The sequence below is a fragment of the Myotis daubentonii genome, chromosome 17 (genome assembly GCF_963259705.1).
Source record: "Myotis daubentonii chromosome 17, mMyoDau2.1, whole genome shotgun sequence".
NCBI lineage: Eukaryota > Metazoa > Chordata > Mammalia > Chiroptera > Vespertilionidae > Myotis > Myotis daubentonii.
Window position 1 is genome coordinate 49,821,689 of NC_081856.1, and position 22,791 is coordinate 49,844,479.

General features: G+C 55.9%; 1 protein-coding gene across 5 annotated transcripts in view; it reads right to left on the bottom strand.

Annotated features, from left to right (window-relative positions):
- Positions 1-141: 141 nt before the first annotated feature.
- ASAP1 (ArfGAP with SH3 domain, ankyrin repeat and PH domain 1) overlaps positions 142-22,791 on the bottom strand; it is a 216,462-nt gene continuing 193,812 nt past the window's right edge. For 3 of the 5 annotated variants that reach the window (XM_059672302.1, XM_059672306.1, XM_059672304.1), the window contains 13 exons: positions 22,163-22,349; positions 21,848-21,933; positions 20,738-20,853; positions 20,541-20,608; positions 19,839-19,895; positions 19,035-19,142; positions 16,752-16,980; positions 10,651-10,821; positions 9,674-9,743; positions 7,943-8,001; positions 4,887-5,344; positions 4,072-4,194; positions 142-2,647 (listed from right to left, as the gene is read on the bottom strand). In XM_059672302.1, coding sequence (XP_059528285.1) covers positions 2,573-2,647; positions 4,072-4,194; positions 4,887-5,344; positions 7,943-8,001; positions 9,674-9,743; positions 10,651-10,821; positions 16,752-16,980; positions 19,035-19,142; positions 19,839-19,895; positions 20,541-20,608; positions 20,738-20,853; positions 21,848-21,933; positions 22,163-22,349 — 1,807 coding nt within the window. In that variant the 3' untranslated portion in view covers positions 142-2,572. The remainder of the gene's footprint in view (positions 2,648-4,071; positions 4,195-4,886; positions 5,345-7,942; positions 8,002-9,673; positions 9,744-10,650; positions 10,822-16,751; positions 16,981-19,034; positions 19,143-19,838; positions 19,896-20,540; positions 20,609-20,737; positions 20,854-21,847; positions 21,934-22,162; positions 22,350-22,791) is intronic. The other 2 variants (XM_059672303.1, XM_059672305.1) reach the window with 1 other exon arrangement.

A 22,791-nucleotide genomic window follows, 5' to 3' on the forward strand; every position in this document is an offset into this window, starting at 1 on the left:
TCCACGCATCCAAATTGAGCTTTTACATGGAAGCTGCAAGGACCTGTGTTGTCTCTACCCCCACCACACAGCCCCGGGGACTTGGTCTTCTCCAACGGAGGAGGAGCGGGCAGCTCACAGAATGGCCTGATGGTACAGATGTTTGGGATCAACTGAGAATATGTTTATTTAAAAGCAATTTTAAATATTAAAAAAAGTAGAAATGAACACATACAGTACTGAAAAAACACTGTCACATTAAATACACGTGAACGGACAAGAGTACTGATGTCCGAGGGAAATGTCCAGGTGGGAGTCGGGATTTACCGAGTGGTCCATGGGAGGCTATACAACAGGCTGGAGTCCTAGGCAATAAAAAAATAAATAGCATCGCTGTTCAACAGGAAAATAAGACACGCTATTTGCAGAACATACCGTTCCCCTCTGGGGGAAGAGAGAACTCATTAGCTATTTTTTCCCCGTAAGGTTCCACACCTTCAAAATACTATCTCACGTACAAAACTGCACATAGTGGTCACTGAGTTTCAGAACAATGGTCAGATATCAACTCAACTAAGACCAGCAGAGGCGTCCCAGGGTCAGCGGGCTGGAGAGCGCTCAGATTCCTGATGGGAAACGGAGACAAACCCGAAAGGAGAAAGGGTGTGAAGAACGCGTTCACGTTGCTGGGAAGGGGAAGAAGAGCAGACATGGATTCCACGTCGTCTCAGACATCTAGTCTGTGTGTGTTTTTTAAGAAGCCAGTTATTTTGAGATCAGTTAAAACACTGTGGGCTGCAAAGATGAGTTTTTTAATGCGAAAACGTGTAACTGAACCGGGACACTGAGAGACGTGGGAGGGTGACTTCCTGCCCTGACACCCGGGTGGCCTACGTCCTGAGGCTGCAGACACCGCCGGCCACACCCCAGGTCCCTGGCCGCGGGAGTCACAGCTGAGGGGGGCGGCAGGCCTGCCACGTGGTCTCCTAACCCAGTGGCGGCCCCAAGCTCTCCTGGCGACCATGTGCGCGGGACTGAATTCACCGGCGCCGGGCGCAGTGACGGTCAATGACGGCTTTCCCTAAGGGCTCAGGAGGGATTGTGCTTTTGTGAAATGAACACGCCTCACTCACTGTCAAGATGATCTGCTTAAGAAAGCTGCTTCCTGTGCGCTTTGCCAACAGAGCAGTTTAAGCGAATGCGATGGCAGAACAACACACGGGCCCTGGTCAGGGCACAGCCCCACCGGTGTGGGAGCGAACACGCTGTATTCTTGTCAAATTCCTGACTCACGCGAAAGGCCGGTGCAGCCGCAGCGTTCCTGCCGGTCTGACCCACGCACTGGGTGAGAAGGAAACCGACAGGGGCCTCAGGGGGGGAAGAGCTTTCCCCACAGCGGGGTGACAGCAGCCCCAGGACCTCGGTGATGGGCTGACTTGGAGCTGACGTGTCTACCGAACAGGGCTTGGGGCTGGGGACTTCCTACGATCGGGGTTTAACCAAGAGCCAGGAGGAAGAAAAGGTTGGTTTCAGCACCTGGTTCTACGGTGGGGAGACCGAGGGCAGGGTGACTTCTAATCTGTCCTCCTCCTGACTAATCCCTGAAGGGTTTAAATGTGTCAGGGACAGAGCTCCGAACATAATGTAGATGGACGTACGAGATGCTTTCACACGGGAAGGGTGCTAATTCGTAACATGACGGGGAGAGCCACACGCGTGAGAGAAAGCCACGGGGCTGACTAGACACAAACATTGTCGCAACCTTATCATCTCTGCTTTTAATGGCAATCAGGTTAAAGTGTGCAGGCCACCGGCTCCGCAGTCCTTTACGGAAGGCAGGCTCCGGAGGCGTCTAACGCATGCACGGCGAGGAGGCCGAGTTCCTGGCAGCCCTCGGGCCTGAAAGAGGAACGTCACCGAGGGCATCAGCTTCTGTCCGAATCGTCATGAAGGCTACGCCATCTTTGCATAAGGAGGTAACGTCTCGGGCGGGCACTGCTCCCGGGACGTCTGAGTCCACTGGCCGACCTGCGCGAGGGGTGGCGCCGTGCGTGCCCCCGAGGCTGGGGTTGTGACTGTTCTGAAGGGATCACACTCACGTTTAACCGAGCACTTGCTGTAATAGATGCCCGGTGGGCGCTGGAGCTGTAAACTGTGAAACACAGACTGCAGGCGGCCTGTCGGAGCTCAGAGTCTCCCCAGAAGACAGGCCGCCCGGCGACCGTGCTCGCTCAGTAACGGGGAGAACACCGCCGCTGGGCACAGTCCACGCTGTGCCTTTGGGTGCAGCTGAGACCACTTCTGTTTGCAAAGCCGGCGGTTCCTAGGCTCCTGCTTGCTTGGAAAACGGCACAGAGAGAGATGTAGGTGCTAGATGCCAGGATGGCTTTGGCAAACCAGGAAGACGCCGGTCCCAGGCTCCCATTAATACTGGCGAAGGCGGAAGATAACAGGGCATTTATTTACAACACACACCACACTCCCTCCTGGGCGCCCCAGGTTCTGTAACAGCAGCTATATACACGTGTGCACAGGGCGCCGCGGAGACGGTGTCAGCCATGAGGGTGTGGACAGTCTCAGGTTCTCCTTCTCGCTAGTCGGACAGGATGTGAACAAAGGACACAGGAAAGACCCCTTTCCTTTCGGGCTCTCCCTCGATGTGGCCGATCTGGGGGGAGAAGCAAGAGGCGTCAGGTGGAGGCAGGCCCGCTGGCCCAGGGCCCAGCAGCCCGCGGGAATCCTCACTGTCTACAGCAGTGGTTCTCAACCTTCTGGCCCTTCAAACAGTTCCTCATGCTGTGACCCAACCATAAAATTATTTTCGTTGCTACTTCATAACTGTAATGTTGCTACTGTTATGAATCGTCATGTAAATATCTGGTATGCAGGATGGTCTTAGGCGAACCCTGTGAAAGGGTCGTTTGACCGCCAAAGGGGTTGCGACCCACAGGTTGAGAACCGCTGGTCTACAGGAAGGGACCTGGAGAGCCCTACGCTCAGTGAGAGCGTCAGTCAGAGGGAGACAAGCACCACAGGATCGCTTGCATCTGGGGAATCGCATGAACAAAACTAACAAAACAGACAGACTCAGACGGAGAGCAGGCTGGCAGCGGTCAGAGGGGAGGGTTGGGTGGAAAAGGTGAAGGCACAGAGCAAACACATAAACAAACACTCACAGACACAGACCACAGTGTGGTGATGCCAGAGGGAGGGAGGCAGGGGAGGCAGAGAGGGGGAAGGGGGTAAAAGGTGATGGAGGGAGACCTGGCTTGGGGTGGTGGACACACAGGTGGGGGAGAAACCAAGAGGCCGCGTGCGTTAGAAACAATGACATGTGTGCTCTTAGGGTCCCTCTGGGCGAGCGGGACCCAGCGCGCTCAGCCTCCTGCCTGTAACACGGGCTGAAACACCCTTCCCTCGGCTGCTTGTGAGATGACAGAGAAGCCCCGCGTCTGGGAGGGCTGCTGTGGACTGAGCCTGTTTCCTGGCCGCTGAGGGGGAGGATGTGTGCAGGATCGAGAGCACTGTGGCCCGGCAGGTTCCCTGGCTGCTGCCTGAGCCTTGGCCTGTCTCGTGCAGAAGCTTCTAGCTGTTACGTCTGTGGGAGCTAATTACGGGAGGCCCGTCGTGGGAAACGTAACAAGACCTGCACGTGGCTCCGATGACAGACCGAGGGGAGGGGCTCTGAGAGCCCGGCCAGGCCCCTGTCGGTCCCTCCGTGACGGACCCGCAGCACAGAGGGCCTGGAGCACGGCTGTGTCCAGCCCACGGCAGCCGAGCACCAGGCTCGGGACCGGCACTGCCCGCTGACCCGCCACACGCCGCGGGCAACGTGCTTCCCGGAGCTCTGGGTTTGCACCGGGAAAATGTGTAGAATCCCCCTGGTGTGACCACGGCTGAAGCGCATCCCACGCGAACTCCCTGACCCACAGCTGCTCTGGCAGGTGAGACAGGGACTGGTGGTCCCCACCAGGAGGGCAGGGACCCGGGGTGCAGGGCACGGCTCCCAGCAGGGCGGGCAGGGCCCGCGGGTGCAGCCCACGCCTGAGGGAACCGGGAGGGAAGGAACGGTGCGGGTACGCGGGTACGTACCCACCACTCCTGGTCCTCCTCCCCGGTGACGATGATCACCTCGCCCTCGATGAAGGTCAGCTCGTCGTCGTTGTCGGCCTGGCAGTCATAGATGGTCTTCACGCGCCTCACCTTGTTTTTCCCCTGCAGCACAGAGACGGGCTGTGAGCCGCCAGGCCTGACCAAAGGGAGCACAGGGCTCGCTGGCCATGGGCAGGGGCGGGACCTCCCTGAGCCTCAGTTTCTCTGCTGTGAACGCGGAGCACGTCTGCCATAGGCTCCGTGTCCGAGACATCTCAAGATGCCACAGTCCCTGTGCCTTCCCCTGGCATCAGGGGAGAGCCCCGCCCGGGCGAGCGGGCATCGGCCATCACTTTCACCACGAGGGCAGGGGACAGTCCGGCTCCACCAGGGACACAGCACGCCCCCCGCCTCCCCTGGAAGGCCAGGATGATGCAGAGTCTAAAAATGGATTTGGGAAGCATGATGCAAAGCAAATCTGCAGCTTCCGCCACTCGATGTGCAGCGCAAACACATTTCCCGGCTTCATGCGAAGCAGCGTCAGCAGGAGCTGGCCCGGCACCGGGCACTTCCCCAAAGCTCTGAGGTTTGACCAACTTGACTTGGGCTCTGATCTGTTGAACTTCCAGTTCTTTGCAAACAGGAAGATGGAAATGGGGAAATGACCTTGCAGAGGACATGCTGGGCACCCAGTGCAGTCAACAGTCAGTCACAGAAAAAGCGCCTTTCCTGCCGTGCCTGGTTTCTCCCTCCGTGGCCTGCTGACCCCGCTCCTGCTGCCTGAGCCCCCCCCCACACCCCGGTTTCGGACCCACCGTGTTGATCTTCCTGGGCAGCGGCACGGGCATCTCGGGCGTCAGGTCATTGGAGTCCTCGGAGGCCTGCTTCTGGATGGCGTCGCGGGCCGGCACGTTGGGGGAGAGATCCACCGAGTGCGACTTCGGGGCGACGTCGGAGGGCGGGGCCTTGGCCAGCAGGTCCGCCAGCTGCGGTTTGGGAGGCAGGTCCTTCATCTGTGGTTTGGGGGGCAGGTCTGAGAGGTGGGGCTTGGGGGGCAGGTCGCCCAGCTGAGGCTTGGGGGGCAGTTCTCCTGGCTTAGGTGGCAGATCTCCGATTTGGGGCTTGGGCGCCAGCTCGGTGGGCTTCGGGGGCAGGTCTCCAGGGGGCTTCTGGGGTAGGTCTGCCAGCGGCGCCGATTTCTGGACGCCTTCAGGCGGGATGCTGGCCTTGTCCAGGGAGAGATGGTGGCTGGTCTCGGTCTTCCGGAGTGCCACTGCGGGAACAGGCCAGAGAGGGGGGTCACGGGGCGGACAGGGGGCACCTGCTGAGCACGACCCACGTGAGCACCTGGAGCTCTTGTTAAACAGACAGGAGCGGGAGCCTGGAAGCCTCCCACGTCACAACTTGTGTTATGCTCAGTGACGCAGGAAAGGATGTCGGAACGAGTCCACAATTAAAAACCCCACAACCATGACCAACACAGGTGAAAGTCGGAAAGTACAGAGCTCAAAGTTCCCAGAACTCCATCACCTAACTGTAACCATTGCAAATAGGTTTTTGTATTTCCTTTTTGACTTTGTAGTGTATTTTCCAGACATAAAGCTTTTGTCTGCTTTCATCTATACACAGTTTTGCAAGAGCATTTGCCAGCTAATAAAAATTCCTTAGCGTCAGTAGGAAGAGGTTTCTCTTCCCCGACCCCCCATCACATTTTGGGGACCCAGGTACATGCGCTCATGAATAAACATGATGACAATAAACCATAAATAGGACCACAACATCTACACTGTCTGCAACTCTGACTTATTCTCCACTGAATAGGTTTGGGTGCATTTCTAAGTCGGTTCCTCCTCTTCCCTTTGGCGCTGGGCTGCGTGCCCACCACAGCCTGGGACGGGTGCCTGGGAACCATTCCCACAGCTCCTGGCACAGCTCTGTCCCGGAAAACTCAGGACCGAGGACACGTCTCTGAGTCCAGCTCCACCACTTAACTTTCCAGCTGTGTGACCTTGGACACTCACACAACCTCTCTGTGCCTTGCCTTGCTGCCTGCTAACACATGAGTTTCTCTAAGCAGGAACTGGCCGATGGGAGCTGGCAGCTCTCAGCATCCCACTAGAACAGTGGTTCTCAACCTTCTGTCCCTTTAAATACAGTTCCTCAAGTTGTGGTGTCCCCCAACCATAACATTATTTTCATTGCTACTTCATCACTATCATGTTGCTACTGTTATGAATCGTCATGTAAATATCTGGTATGCAGGATGGTCTTAGGCGACCCCTGTGAAAGGGTCGTTCGACCGCCAAAGGGGTCGCGACCCACAGGCTGAGAGCCGCTGCCCTAGAGCATCTTCTCACTGTCAGCCAGGTTTCCCGGAGCCAGGATTCGCATTTTCACTCGTTTGTAGCCCTGGCTCCTGACGCAGGGGCCAGTCACACAGGGCTCAGCAAGAACACAGCTGACTAAGCACGCTGAGTGAGTCAACGAAAAAGCTGTCACCCTAAGGATCCAACTCAATGAGAGAGACAGTCATAAAACTAAAAAATAAATAAATAAAGGAAGAAAAACCCAGAGCAGCGATGGAGCCTGGCCAGGCACCCTGATCCTAGAAATCCACCCCAGAGCAGCGATCTGGGCCAGGCACCCTGATCCTAGGAATCCACCCCAGAGCAGGGATCTGGGCCGGGCACCCCGATCCTAGGAATCCACCCCGGAGCAGGGATCTGGGCCGGGCACCCCGATCCTAGGAATCCATCCCAGAGCAGGGATGGAGCCGGGCACCCCGATCCTAGGAATCCACCCCAGAGCAGCGATGGAGCCGGGCACCCCGATCCTAGGAATCCACCCCAGAGCAGGGATCTGGGCCGGGCACCCCGATCCTAGGAATCCACCCCAGAGCAGGGATCTGGGCCGGGCACCCCGATCCTAGGAATCCATCCCAGAGCAGCGATGGAGCCGGGCACCCCGATCCTAGGAATCCACCCCAGAGCAGGGATGGAGCCGGGCACCCCGATCCTAGGAATCCACCCCAGAGCAGAGATCTGGGCCAGGCACCCCGATCCTAGGAATCCACCCCAGAGCAGGGATCTGGGCCGGGCACTCTGATCGTAGGAATCCATCCCAGAGCAGGGATCTGGGCCGGGCATTCTGATCCTAGGAATCCACCCCAGAGCAGAGATCTGGGCCGGGCACCCTGATCCTAGGAATCCATCCCAGAGCAGGGATCTGGGCCGGGCACCCTGATCCTAGGAATCCATCCCAGAGCAGGGATCTGGGCCGGGCACTCCGATCCTAGGAATCCATCCCAGAGCAGCGATCTGGGCCAGGCACCCTGATCCTAGGAATCCATCCCAGAGCAGAGATCTGGGCACCCTGATCGTAGGAATCCACCCCAGAGCAGCGATGGAGCCAGGCACCGAGATGTCTGTGCTACCATGTTCAGCACGGCACTGTTTATGGTGAAGAAAACCCCCAAACTACGTGACCACTAAGTACCAGAGACTGCTTAACATATCCTAGCACCAGGCAGTGGAATACTAGGCAGTCAGGAAAAGTGACCCGTTAGGCAAATGTGTTTTATATACCATATGAAACGTTTCTGATTTACCAAGCAACAAAAATCAGTTTAAACGGAAATGTATGAAAGGCACAGAAAAGCGAGTAAAAGGATGGGCCCACCAGCTTGTCTCGGTCGCTTGCATTTTCTGGTGGTTTTTATGTTCTCCTTTTTGCTTACCTGTATTTGTCAAATCTCCTAGAATGAACAGGTATCACTTTTGTAATAAGAAATGTATAATAATATTTCACGCAGAGCTGCAAAGGAGTGCGGGGAGAAAAGAGACAGTCTCTCCTCAGACAAGAGAGGCCTTACCTTTCTGAGGTAGTTTAGGCAGAACTCTCGGGCCAAGGGCAGACTTCGCGGAACCGGTGCTAATTAATAAAAAAAATCAGTTAGGACCTAAAAGTGTCATAATACCGGTGGTGACAGGTTATTCAAGGAAATCGGAGGCGGTGCTGAACCATCTAAGAACCCTTGCCAGATCTCTTTAGCAAAAGGATATGGTCTAGTTTCCATCAGTCAACGTTTGCCCGGCTGGGAGGGTGTTTCTGAATGATTCCGACTAACTCCTCCTCCCCCCAGCCTTTTCCCAGGGCACCGGCCGTGAAAGCAGCTGGTCCTGTCCCCGGTGTGGCACAGAGGTGCCCCCGCCGGCCCCACTGTCAGGGGAGGAGACCGCGGCGAGCGAGGCTGGTGGGTGAAGGTCATGGAAATCCAGACGCAGCTCTGCTGGACTCAGAGCCCTCACGCCCTCCAAGGTGACCTCCCTCCCCTGGGCTTGGCGCCTCTGGGAGCGCGTGCAAACGAGCAGGAAAAGGCCCAGGCCCCTGCGACAGGAGGCTGCCAGTGTCGTGCGAGGGGTCAAATGTTAGCCCACGGCCTTTAAGTGCCTGCGGACAGGGGGCATCTATCATTGGGACCACTGTTTCCGTTTAAGACGGGCCGCAGCCACTCGGGACACAGGAGCGCCGGGCCCGGAGCAATAGCAGCCACGCGCCGTCGACCCGCCAGGAGCTGCTTTAACCTCCCGCTCCTCCCGCTCTGCCCGCGGATGTCCCCAGAACTGGCTTTTCCCTCCTATCCCAACTGCCTTTAGAGAACAGGGAAAGCCAAGCCAACAGGCAAAGACCGAGGCTCAGAGAGACGATGTGCGCGCGTGTCTCCTATGCTGGCCCTCGTCCCCGGGGCCTGCGCGCTCTCGGCCACCTGAGGTCCCACCCGCCTCAGGCAGGGTCCCACTGTCGTTGCGATAAAGCCACCAGGAGCTGGAAACGGCGACTGCCACGTCTGGGCAGTGATTTCCTCAGGTCCTGCAGGCAGGGCGGGCGCCAGGGAAGGGACCCGGGGCAGGGAGTGCGCAGAGCCAGGGTCTGCGTCCAGCGCTGAGGCCGCCGGCCACCAGTGACCCTCACCTATAAAAGTGCGCCCGTTCTAAGCAGCCCACCTCCCAGGTTGCCAAGACAAAGCCAGTGGCATTAAAGAAACGCAGGCTTGTGTTTTAAGCCTTGGCTACACTCTGGAAAGCAGTGCCCACACACGCCAGGTGACTTTCTCCCTGATTTTGGGTCTGGAAGTGGCCCCGTGTCCTCATTTCAGCCCGGGCCCCTAGCGGAGCCCTTGCGTTGGGACTGGGCAGTGCTGCCCACAGACGATGCTCCAAAGCACCTAGACTCATAGCCCTAAGCCCGAGGACCTCCGCTGTCGGTCCCACGGAGGACTACCTTTCATCCCCACGCCTGCAAAATGGAGCCCAGAGGGGAAGTACCAGAACAAGAGGACTTCAGGTGGAAAACTGAAAATAAAAACTCATTCTGGCAGACTGACTCCGGGACGTGAGGGCCGTCCCACCGGGAGCCGGATGGAGGGCGGCGTCCACTCCCAGCCCGGCAGGCAGCGCCAGGCCCAGCGACGAGGGGCCGCGAAAGGCCAGGCTGTCGCCGTGACCAGCCCGGCTGCGGGCCACGTGGAGGAGACCGGCACTAACGCCCATCTCTGTGATTCTGCCCCCGCAACCACACGCCCAGCAGGACAGAGCTGGCTTACCTCGCCTGCTGAGACAGCCCCTCAAACTTGTTTGTGGTCTTACTTGATGAGGATGGACCCATATCGTTACCTACAGGGAAAAGAAAATGTGAAACGTCGCAGCCTCCGACGGAGAAACGGAATATGGGGATGTGGGTTTGGCAGACAAGCACCCCTGAGGTTCCAGAAGGAACTGGAAAGACTGACTCCAAGTCCACCTGCTCTCCGTGGCCACCACCGCGCCCCAATGGTAACAGAACCATGGCAGCGACCGGTCACTGAGAACTTCCTGTGAGCAAGGTTCTGTGCTAAGTGCCTCACAGTGATCTGTTCACGGGACACACAATACAACCCACCACCCTCCTTCTTACAGCGGAAGAAACACACGCAAAGTACAGTCAAGCCCCAGGTCGAGGAGCTGGTGAGGGTCAGCGCTGGGACACGAGGCCGAGCAGCCCACACGCAGGGTCTGCCACTCCCGCCCCCGAAGCACAGGGCAGCGAGGGGCTGGCAGAGGGCGGGCTGGGCCTCGCGGACAGAATGTTCTCTGGCCACCTGAGGTGACCTCCATCCTCCAAAGACACTGTGTGTTCACGTCTCTGTCACTCAGCCCTCTCTTCCCCCTCCCTGCTCACCTGTCCCACCGCCCCCGCAACACCTGTCCCCTCCCTGCAGCACCTGCCCACCCCCCCAACACCTGTCCCCTCCCTGCAGCACCTGCCCACCCCCCCAACACCTGTCCCCTCCCACTCGCGGTAAATTCTTATGCAACCTCCAAAGCCCATCTCCAAAGCGGGATTCCGAGCACTCTTCCCCAGCCATCGCGCTTGCTCCCTGCTTCCTTGGTGCCGTGCCCACGGCTCACAGGAGTGGTGATGGTGCGCACGCTGGAGCTGGACAGGCCGGCTTAGAATTCCAGCCGTGCCGCTGGCCCGCGGGTCTGAGTGGGCTACATGGCCTTTTCTGCGAACCTCAGCTCCCCGACTCCGGTCACTTACCCCAGGTGACGGCGCCTTTGCTGGAGGGCCCGTGAGGTAGTGGGCTGGGAGGGTCCGACAGCGTTCGCTTGTGTCCAGGTGGTGGTGGCGGGGGCCGCTTCTTGGACAGGGTGGAGGTGCCGCCGGAGGTCTGCATGCCGAGGGGGAGCGTTGAAGGTGGGCCAGTGGGACCTGGAAAGGCACCGAACGGGCAGGAAGGTCAGTCCCGGTCTCATCGAACAGCCGGTGTGCAGTCACTTCACACATCGACGGCAGCACGACAAGGGGAGGGACAAAAGCGCAGGCCGGAGGTGGCCGCGCCCGTCAGCCCAGTGATGCCCAAACAGGGTTTCTAAAAGTTGCCGGTGAGAAACAGTGACAACAAAGGGAAGGTGAGTGTGTCTCTTTAAGAAACAGGAGACCAGTGAGCATGACATGCCAATGCGTTGAGATCACTTGGGTACGACAGGAAAAAAACCACGCGCTTTGAACAATAAGTCACTGGAATCGTGGCGGAAGCTACTGAGGAGGAGGCACTGCCAGGGAAATCAATGAGCCAGAGCAGAACAGGCCGCCGCCTCGAGGGCCGCAGGCTGAGGCTCGAGGCCACAGAATAGGACTCTTCTCTCCACCACAGCCTTGCCTTTAAGTCCGTAAACTTTGCCCAAGTTTTCTTTTTTAATATATTTTTACTGATTTTAGAGAGAGGGGAGAAGGAGAGAGAGAGAAACATCAATCTGCTGCCTCCTGCCTGCCCCCTACCAGGGATCGAGACGGCAATACAGGCATGTGCTCTGACCGGGAATGGAACCGCCACCCTCAGGTCCATGGGAGGATGCTCAACCCAACTGAACCACACTGGCGGGGCCCGAGTTGTTGTTAATGACTTGTTTAAATAATGGAGGATGCTGAAGTAAAAAGAATTAATCAGAAGAAAAAAGAAATCCAAAAACTCTTTCTTCCTCCAATTCTGATGATTGTTCTGGACCTCATAAACCACCTATTATATTAGAAACTCAATAGGTTATATACATTAGACATTGGTTTCTATAGATTTAAAAAAAGACTCAGGTTTCTTCAGAGACAAAGACAGGCTAGTAGTAATCTTATGAATATTACACACACACACACACACACACACCCCATTACTGCAAAAATGTTGACTTATTTGAACTGATGTTTTAAGAAAGAAAAAAAAGTTTGCTGTTAGTTTTATTTCTGGAAAGTGACACTGAAGTACTGGTGGGTACCAGGCAGTACCTGCTGGGCACTGGACACACATCTCTCTGTGACTGTCACCAGGTAGACATTTTAACTGTATTCATGAATAACTGCTCCCGCAAACGTTAAAATTAAAAGTCAATAAAAAAGGAGAGAAACAAAGAAAAGCGGAGAACACGGCCACACCACATGTGAACACAGGACGGGAGGTACCTGGCGATCCAGACAGGCTCCCAAAGAGCTTTCTACATTCCGCGTGTCAAAGGGAAGCTCAGTCACTGCCGGCCTCCGCCTGGTGACGTAAGCACTGACGCTTCCCATGATCAATTACCGATCAGTACCGACATTGACTTAAGCCATTTTCTCAGTCGGTAACTGGTTTCTCGCTTGGCCTTTGGGATTCAGTGGCCCTCTATGTACTGTATTCTCTCAATCCGATGATGCCCTCCATCTCGAAGCCTGCCGTTACCCCAGATCAGGGCAATCCCAGGACCACTTTATCTTTGAAGCACAGTCACTGTGACTGCACCCCTGCACTTGTCTGAAGCTTGCAGTTTCCCAAAGTGTCCGCATAGGCCATTCCCCTTGCTTTTCATAAAGGCCCCGTAAAGCATGTGGGTGGGGAATTACGGCCCCCGCCGTGCAGCCAGGAAAGTGGGGACCTGGAGACTTTAGGGTGGCAGGCACACGGGGCGAGCTGGGACCACACCCCAGGCCTCTGGGACAGGGAGGCACTCACCCCCTCCCGCAATGCTGCAGTTCCCCAAAGCCAGGGCAGCAGCGAATGCTGTGTGAGGAAGTAAACCGGGACTGGATAATGGACAAGTTCATCTCTACCGCCACCTAGGGACGCGCTGGGGCACTGCATCCGAAAGGTCATTCAATTGGTTCCAAATCCTGTCTGGAACCACACATCACCAGGCAAAGTGCTAAGGGAGCGATGTCTGAGCAATGCTGCCTGTGTGTGCAGGGGATTTCAGGGGCCATCAGGCCAGGGTCGTCCTGTACGTAACCACAAACCGAGCAAAACCGAGCCTCTGGGATCATCATTTCAAAGGGAAGAGACTGGTGTTCCTCATGCCATGTCAGCCTTTCTTCCCATCAGCTACGGCGTCTGTGATGACGGCTTTGTTTACGTACGGATGGCCTGTCTTGCTCGCCAGGCCACAGGTTCTGGTGTACAGTAGGTTGGATCTAGTAATTTAACACTGAACTAATGGATGAATAGTTTGAATTCAATCTCCCCCAGTAAGGCTCCATTTTTAAAAGCCAGGAAATCTATCCACTGAAATCCAGAAAAAATGCCCTGAAGTCATTCAACTACACCCACACATAGATATTTTAAAACATTCATTCCTAGAATCCCAACCAACATGCCTGTCAAACCTCCCCCTCCATTCCTGAGTCCCGTGAAGCTCCCGCGCGTTCTGAGTGCGGCGTGGTGGTCCGCAGCCAGGAGCCTCACCGCGCCACCTGGAACCCACCTTCTTGCTGCATTGCCATCAGAGACCGCGGCTCGGAGCGGAGGACAGCCAGTCCCTGCAGGGAATCAGCTGAGGGACACTGCAGCTCAGCGCCTCCGCAGCCTCCAGCTTCTCCTCCTGGGAGGCAGCAGTCCCTTCTGCGGGAGCATCCTCCCCAGTCAGGTGGGCTCAAAGGTCATCTCAGGACGTCTCCTGGGACCCAGCCCTCTGGCCAGAGCCATTGCTTTTATCTCTGACCTCCCTCGAGGACCGACGTCACTAGCTTCTCTGCCTGCTTTTCCTGCCATCAGCTTCCTGTGGGCAAGATCCACAGGCCTTCTCCCACTGCCCGCACGTTCTGGGCTAAGGCGGGTCCGAGGTGGAAGCCAGGCGGATTCCTTTCCAGAGTCCTCATACCTCTGGTTGTTGTCAAACGGAAAACCCAGGTCTTCCATGCGGGGAGACCAACTGAAATATAACTCGTTCAAAGGAAAACAAGACCCAGAAGAGGGCTTACAACTTTTCCTGGCACTCTCTGTGTAACTTCAGAATTCTAACACGCCACCTGTGTGTGAACGACACGGGTTGCATCTGTACAGCTGTGGACAGCGCGAATGACAATTTTCCCACTTTCCCATGGTTTTCACAGGATAGAGCTGAAGAGTAGAAACTTTGTTACTTTAAAGGGTAAAGACAATGGGTTCATTCAGAGAGGAACTGCGTGTAGGAAGGAAGGCGCCGAGATGGGGAAACAGAGGCACCTCGAGGTGGTGTGTGGACACACGGACCCGGCGCAGACGGACCAGGACTCCACACGGCAGGGGGCCCCGGGCCAGCAGCACGGCGCCTGCAGAGCCCTGCCACACGCCAGGCTAAGCTGAATGCCCCCTTCCTCCTCACCAGTGCCCACACCTGTACCAGCTCAGCTGCAGTTTGGCCGCCACTGTCAGAGGTGTGGAATTGCACACTGGGAGGAAGAGGCAGGTCCACAGCTTACATTTTAATGTTCTGTCCCATCGCAGCCACCGAGTGACCTCAAGTCCCTTAACCTTCCCAGGGCTGTCGCTGTGCAATGGGCTGTGGACTAGCCTAACCTTTCAGCACCCTCTTGTTCTCAGATATCCTGGTCCTATGACCTGATTTTAGCTGAAAGATGAAAGACGCAGTGATCCTGGTGAGCCTGGGAACGTCTATCGCAGCGGTTCTCAACCTGTGGGTCGTGACCCCTTTGGGGATTTAACGACCCTTTCACAGGGGTCGCCTAAGACCATCGGAAAACACATATATAATTACATACTGTTTACAGTAGCAAAATTACAGTTATGAAGTAGCAACGAAAATAATTTTATGGTTGGGGGTCACCACCACATGAGGAACTGTATTAAAGGGTCGCGGCATTAGGAAGGGTGAGAACCACTGGTCTATCTAGTCCTCAGGAGCGCACAGTGGGGTGGGAGCTGCACTTAAATCACGGCTCTGACCTCATCCCGCTGGGCCTCCCACCGCAGAGGGGGAGCCGCCAGCGCGCCTGTCTAGGCTCCAGGACGGCGTAAGGGCCCTGAATCGACGATTCTGCCGCTGCTGACAGCTCTGCCTGAGCACAAGGAGGCTTTGCTTGGAGGCAATGAGGTCAAACGTCCTTGCATTTTGATGAGGCAGCTGGAGTTTCCGGAAATATTCCTGAGCTGGATTCAGAATGATTCCTTTCCCCGCTCAGTCCAACGACTGGGGGACTTTAACTTTAGTGCCCGTCTCCGCCTCCCCCGAGCCGGCGCCCTTCAGAGCCTGCCTCACTCTCAGGGCAGGGACTTCTGCCAGCAGAGGCCTCGGCGGGACGTGCCACGGAAGGTGGGCAGCCCGAGCCACCCAGGCAGGACATCCTCGCTTTCAGGTAAACGTGTCTATCAGTTCAACAGAATGAAACGGGGGAAAGTAAGGGCCACAAGCCAGGGGGAGCCACCTCCGCACTGAGCACCAGCCGATCTGCAACAGCGTCCTCTACGAACTCGCTCTGCGCCTGACCGCTTCCCAAGTGCACAGCACGTGAGCCCGGCGAGAGGCGGGACGCAGCCCATGCTTCGGGTCCCTTCAGCTTCCCGAGAAGGCCGCCACCCCCACACAGCCCAGGGCTAAGGCCCAATCTATCGTCAGTGGTTTACAGAGGACGTGGACGCCTGACTTAGGTACGTGCCAGCAAACGTGGGGAACAGTAAAAAACACACTGCTGGTGAAACTTCTGGCTCACACATGCTGTCACGGTCACGGTCACGGTCACTGGTTATCTTCGATGAGAACTATTCACACCAAAGCCTCCGTTTAACTTTTCTCCGTTACGTTATGATCTATGAGGCCATTCGGGGTCTCTAAGAACACAGCTCCCATTTATAGCACCATTTCAATGGAGAATAAGCTCTGAAAAAACACTGTTTTGAATAAAGCTCACATTTCCCAGAAAATAGCCCCAGTGTGATTGCAATAGGCCCGCATTGTGTGCGGGGAGGCCTGGAAGCGCGTGAGCCGCTGCGCTGCGCCGGGCAGGGGGAGCCCTGGCTGAGAACAAACCCCAGGCTCCGGCCCGGGGCCTCTCGACTTCCCCGGCTGTGGGACCCTTTGATGTGGGCATTTCTGGGTCTCATCTGTCCCCGTCCCTGTGAGGGAACACGCTGACTTCCTGTGCAGGATGGTCTCTGTGGACCTAGGGGCGCAGGACAAGCACTTGTTGCTGGAGAACAGAGCGGTGGCCCCGGCATTAGCCTCCCGGGGGCATCCGACACGCCTGCCAATCACCTCCGGGGAGGATTCTGCCGCACGGCCTGCCTTGTCCGAGGGACGGGAGGGTGGGCTCAGGCCACACAGGGCCTGGTTAGCATCTGCACAGCCGAGACCGGAGGTCACATACTCAGCATTTCTGAACCACTGTCCCCCTAGTCCCCACGATGCCAGCCACTGTCGCACCCCGCTCACTGTGAACAGGAAATGAGAAAGACTGGGACTAGGGCCTCCAGGGCTCCACCTGTAACTAATGCTGCTGCCACACTGTCTCCAGAAGAGAGGCATGCTGGTCTGGAGGAAAGCCACTTTTACAAACAAGAATCCTTACGGAAGAGGAAAGAGCCCAGGTCTTGGACCCTATGTGGACCTCGGACTGAATCTCAACTCTACCACCTACCAGCTACATGACCTTGACAAGCCACTCTACCTCCCTAAGCCTCAGTTTCCATATCTGCAAAATGGGCACGAAGAGCACACCCCAGGCAGGACTGCCGTGAGGTTCACATAGAATGCGTGAGGCGTGACCACAACACCGCCCACCTGGCTGCTGGTGCTGGCACCCCACTCCAGACTCTGCCATCCACGTGCGCCTGGCAATTCTACCTCCAGGCTGCATGACTCCTAGCCCTGAGGACGGAGCCACGAGGCCCTTCTCAAAGCCCGTACCTTTGCCAGCGTTTCGAGGAGGCAATGGAGGTGCCTCCGAGGTGGGTGACGTGGGGGAGTCTGTGCTCGTGGAGGTGAAGATCTGGTTGGTGAAGGCGCTGTAGGAGAGCCGCTGCTTGTCCCGCTGGGTGCCGAATCCCGGCTGCGCCAGCTTGTCCTGGGGGGAGATGCTGGAGGAGTGGCAGAAGCTCTGGGGGCGCGGCGAGCGCTCCTTCTTGATGGGGCTTGGCTGGAGGGAGAGAACAGTGCAGAGGGTAAGACAACCATCCGGACGCCACTGCGGGCGGGCTCCAGGGGGAACCTGGGCACCCACAACCCTGGCCCGAGAGGACCACACAGGACAGGGAAGGAAGCAGACCTTACGCTTCCGATCCTCGTGTCACCACTGCCAGGGTCATGTTAGGGAAACACTGGTTAGGGGTCAGTAGCGGCCAGAAGCGTAAGGTCCCAGTTAGGTTTAGCCTTTAATTTGTAAGTCCCTCCGGGTGCAGGCCACGGCCACCAGCATTTGAACAGATTCCCACCCGCCTACAAGTGGCCACATTAAACGCTCCTTTGTGGTCAACCATTTGAAGCCGAGATTCTCAATCCTACCTCTCTTCTCACTTGCATCTGTGTAGAAGTAACCTCATCCACACCCCTGGCTTTGACTGGCCCCAATGCTGACTCAGACCTGCAGGCCCAATCCCACCTCCTGGATTCAAAACCATTTTCATGCCTGTCAGGTGCCCTGGGTCTGTATCCTGGTGACAGCTTTAGCATCCACTGCTTTCCGAGTCAGGACCCTCCGTGTCTGCCAGTCACTGGCTGTGCATGGAGCGCTCAGGGACGCCCCTCGGACTGTGTGCACAGGACCCTTCAGCTCCCACAGGAGCAATGGCCCCTGAACAGCCCGATTCCGTCTCGTTCAATCCGTTTTCCACACAGACGCAGGGCAGGTAGGAAACATGCCCTTCCCACAAGAAATCGGTTGGCTCCTCACTGCTACTGGTTGTTAATTTGAAAAATTCATTGGCTTTTCCAAAGCCGAAAGGTCACATGTGGCCCACAGAGCCTCCCTGATCTGGGCGGCCTGACCCTGCGGCGGCCTCCTGCCTCTCTCCGTCCAGCCCACATGCAGGTCGCCTCACACACGGTGCTTCTAACCTTTCCTCAGACATCCGGGCTCCACATGACCCCAGGCCTTTGCACATGCTGCTCTCCCTTCCTGGAAGAATGCATTCCCCCTCCTCTGCCCGGCAAGCTCCTCCCTACCTTAGGAGCCCATCTCCACTGCCCGTCCTTGACGGGTCTTCACTGCTGTGTCCTCCGAGCACTCCTCGCCAACCCCCCAGTTCCCATTATTAGGGTTTCCACTGTCGCCTCTAAATGTCTCCACTAAAGTGGGAACGCCTCAGGGCACCTTTGTCTGGCCAGCTCTGGCCATTCCTCACATCCTGCCTGGGAAGGAGCATCGCCCCCACACGCCCAGCGAAGGGTGCGCAGCCAGCCTCAGAGCTCGCTGAGAACGACCTCTGGGAGCCGGACAGAAGCAGGTCTGACCGAGACCGCCTCCACCAGCTGACACTGCAGACGAGTTGCAAAATGTCCGTATGTCAGTTTTCTCCTCTGCAGCAGGGACAAGAGCACAGTGGGCGTTCCTAAGAACAACCTGGGGGAACATGGGCGACATGCCTACCGCTGCCCAGTCCACGTGCGAGTGCTCGATAAACAACAACTTATTCTTTACTCGTCAGCCGTTTTGAGGGCTAATTTTATGTGTCAACTTGGCTAAGCCCTGGTGCCCAGGTGTTTGGTCAAACAGCAGCCTAAGAGTTGGCTGGGAGGGTGTTTTTCAGTGTGGTTAACATTTAGATGTGGAGTGAAGGGGATACCCCCCATAATGGGGTGGGCCTCAGCCAGTGAGCTGAAGGGCTTCGGAGAAAAGACTGAGGTCCCCCGACCTGCCCCCTGAGGCTCCAGAGGCCTTCGGACTCAAGATTGCCAGGATTCCCAACCTGCCCATACATTTTGGACTTATCAGCCCTCAGGTGCATGTGAGCCAACCTCCTAAAATAGATTCCATGCTCTCTCTCCAGGGATACGCGTCCCATTGGCTCTGTTTCTCTGGAGATCCCTGACTGATGCAGCTGCTACGTGAGACCCAAAGGAGCACCCGGTCTGAGCCAAGAGAACGGCGCTGGTGCATCAGGTCCTAAGACGAAGCGACCCCACTCAGAGTCCTGTTAGTGCAGAGAAACGGGGGAGACGCACTCAGAGCCCCAGAGGCTGACTCACACTCACCTTGTCGTCCAGGTCGTCGTCGCTCTCATCCATCTCCTCCTGTCGCAGGTTCCATTCGTATTCCACGTGGACGTGTGGGTTGAACTTTCCGGACTTAGCCTGGGAAAGCTGAAAGGAACAGCGGGAGCAGCCACTGTCATTCAAACGCCAAACACGCCAACGTTATAGCGGCACTGAGCAAACCCCACCTATTCCCGGGTCCCAGTTAACCACCAGCAGCGGCTTTGGAAGCAACCCCCTGGCCGTCCACGCTGGGCCAGCAGACAGCTCAGAGAAACCGCCAGGAATTCCAGGCATGGTCTATTTTAGTTTGATAACGTGACTTCTCTCCAGGATGTAAAGCTTTTAAAAATATTATTAAAATGGCCCTGGCCGGTTTGGCTCAGTGGATAGAGCGTCAGCCTGTGGACTGAAGGGTCCCAGGTTCGATTCCGGGCAAGGGCATGTACCTTGGTTGTGGGCACATCCCCAGTAGGAGGCGTGCAGGAGGCAGCTGATCAATGTTTCTCTCTCATCGATGTTTCTAACTATCTCTCTCCCTTTCTCTCTGTAAAAAATAAATAAAATATATTTTTTAAAAAAATATTATTAAAATGAATCTCAAAACAGCAAATTCTTGGCTGGAAGGCAAAATCACAGTCAGGGAAGTGCGAGGGGTGGGTCTTTCAAGTCAGACAGTCCCAGTTCAGTCCATGTCCCCTGTTCTTATTCACACACGGGGGAGGGACACCCAGACCTGCTCGGAGGAGTCTCGGAGGAACAGAAAAGCGCCACCGGGGCCTGGAGCTCGGGGCGGTAACCTACCTTTCCTATCTCAACCTTCCCCAGGTTATGAGCACCGTGTTCCGCTGCGGCCTGGAGCTGTGAGCAGGGACCAGTGGGAGCGGAAAAGGTGAGTGCATGCAGGGACGCGAGGGGGAGAGCAGCGTGCTTAACATTTAAAGACCATCGTACTCTGCCCTTGGCTGGCCCGACTATTTGGCTTCCCAGATAGGTCTTCCTGACCGGGAGCCACAGAGAAAGCCGGATGACCGTGACCCGTAAGCCCGGGTGGCAACACCGCCTCTCACCCGCCTCCCAGCTCCTCATCACAGCTGCCCTCCAGGGACAGGCGGGTGACACATTTATTGTGTTTTCAAATGCAGCCAGAGTGCTTGTCGGAATTTCTTTAGCCAAGGTTAAAAAAAAAATTGCTTCTTTTATCTCCAGTTTCAGTTTCAGACAACGTCACTTCAGGGCAGCTGACGTCTATTTAGCTTGCTTACCACATTTTTTTCTTTTATTTTTTAAAATATATTTTTATTGATTTCAGAGAGGAAGGGAGAGGGAGAGAGATAGACACATCAATGATGAGAGAGAATCATTGATCGCTGCCTCCTGCACGCCCCCTACTGGGGATCGAGCTTACAACCAGGGCACGTGCCCTTGACTGGAATTGAACCTGGGACCCTTCGGTCTGCAGGCCGACACTCTATCCACTGAGCCACACCAGCCAGGGCTGCTTACCAGATCTTCGCACTGGGTGGCTTTCAGTCTCTTCGCTATGTCGAGGGCAGTCTCTCCAGCCTGGTTCACTGAAATGGGGAAGAGACATGTGCACGATTAGGACAGACCTCGAAAAGGCAGAGACCATGATCAGATTACGGGCAGCAGGCAAGCTCGGGTCCAGCCACGGCTGCTGAGCCCCACGCGCGCGTGCTCACCCACGTCCACGGTGGGCTTGCTCCGCAGCAGCAGCTTCAGGCACTCGGGCTTGTCGAACATGCTGCAGTAGTGCAGGGCCGTGTTCCCCTGGGCCGTCTGCTTGTCCAGGTTCCCACTGAAAAACCAGAGCGGCGGGAAAACGGCTGCCTCTCCCACCAGCACTGCGGGCGAACCCCTTACGTCTGGGCTAACAACGGAGTCCAATTTCAGACCCGTCTATCATAAACTCAGGAGGTTTCTAACATTTCACCCAAATTTACAAGCAAGGCAGGACGCCAGTGGTCAGCACTGACTGAGTGTACTACGAGACAGCACTGCCTCTTAGCTTTTCGCCTGTCTTAGCTCATGTAACCTTCACAAGATGCTACTGCAGAGAGGACACAGTGTGTGCGTGTGAGATTACCAAGACACGGATGATGGAGCAAGGATGTGAACGCAGGCAACGTGTGTTCTTCACCAATGCTCTTGACCACTGCACCTCTAAGGGGCCTGGGCACTGATACAGCTTAGCTTGGGTAACTTGTGGGTTCAAACGCCCTCACGGTTTTGCTCACTCTCCTTTACATGAGCTCTGGTTCCTCCTCAAACTCTGTGGCTTACAGATCTACCCCAGGAAGAATCCAGCAAGTCCAAAGCTCCTGTGCGGACTGTTACACTCCCATTAGCACGTCCCAAGCCTGAATCAGCGCCCGAGGCAGCCACAGGCACTGCTGTCTTACAATGAACGTCCTGTGGACCTGCCCTGTTAAGTCTTTTCTTTCCCAGCCTCCCAAGTGCAGAGGTTTTGGACCCAGAGACAGGATTTTACATTTACGTAGACCAGGGGTTGGAGAACCATAGCTGCAGGCCTTCTCTGGCCCTCCATTTGTTTTTGTAAATAAAGTTTTATTGGAACACGCCCATGCCCACTCATTTGCATACTGCCTTCATAACTGGCTGCTTTCATAACTGCAATGGCAGTGTTGAATGCAACAGAGACCTCATGGCCTGCAAAGCCTAAAGTAGTATCTGGCTCTTTAAGAAGGGTGTGCTGATTACTGATGGCGGCTGCTAACAGGACTGGTCTGTGCTAACTTACAAGGCCCATTAAGAGCAAACAGAAACCATACCAGTTTTGGACAAGGAAATCAACCAAATGGAGAGATGTCTGGTCTGCAGTCCGGACGGCAAGATGAAGGGCGGTCTCCCCGAGCTCCTGCAAAGGACAGGCAAGTATAAACAGGCGGTCGCATGTCCTACTTTGTCTAGAGCAGTTTCCTTCATGTCGTTACCCCAAAGTAATTATTAATAATCCCCCTCCCCTCTCAGATTGTCCTGATTCAGACGGGGCACTTGGTGTGTTACAGCCTCATTATAATAACGAGCCATCTTTGAAACGGACTGTCCACGTTCCTCTCGACCCGATGATGTCAGCGCAGCCTCACCTGCCCGGGCTCCAGCAGTGGCTCCATGAGCTCCACGCCTTCCGCGTAGACCTGGACGAGTGCAAGTAAGTCCCGGGACCTCACGGCCTCCAGCAATTCGTTCAGTTTGGCTGACGGAGATGAACAGGTCTTCCGCGAAAACCGATGATCCACATACTTCGCCGTGATATACTCCTTCCGTGCCGTCCTAAACAGAGCATGAGACGAAGCCTTGTCATTTCCCAGGGCTGAGAAAGGGTTATATCTTTGCAGACCAACACTTCTTTCTGAGAAGAGTTATTTTAATTAAGAGACTTCATTATAGATCTACTGGGAGATCTGATGATGTCAGAGTGGAAGAAACGTGCTCCTTGGACGTGCCCCTAATAGTTTTGTGAACTTGGTGCCCGAATAACCACCCAGGAGGGGCTGGTCTAACCTTTAGGCAGGCGTCTGCTTCACAAAACCGTCACTGATCGATCGCGAGAAGAAAGAATGATATCTTTCTTCCTAGTCACCCACAGTATTAAACAAATTTCAAGTGCAAAGTCAATGTAAAAATTTTTGAATAGCTTTGAAGATTCACTTGACTCAAAACTAAAAATGATACCAGAAGGTGTGTATGGAGGAGTCTCACAGTCACACCACCC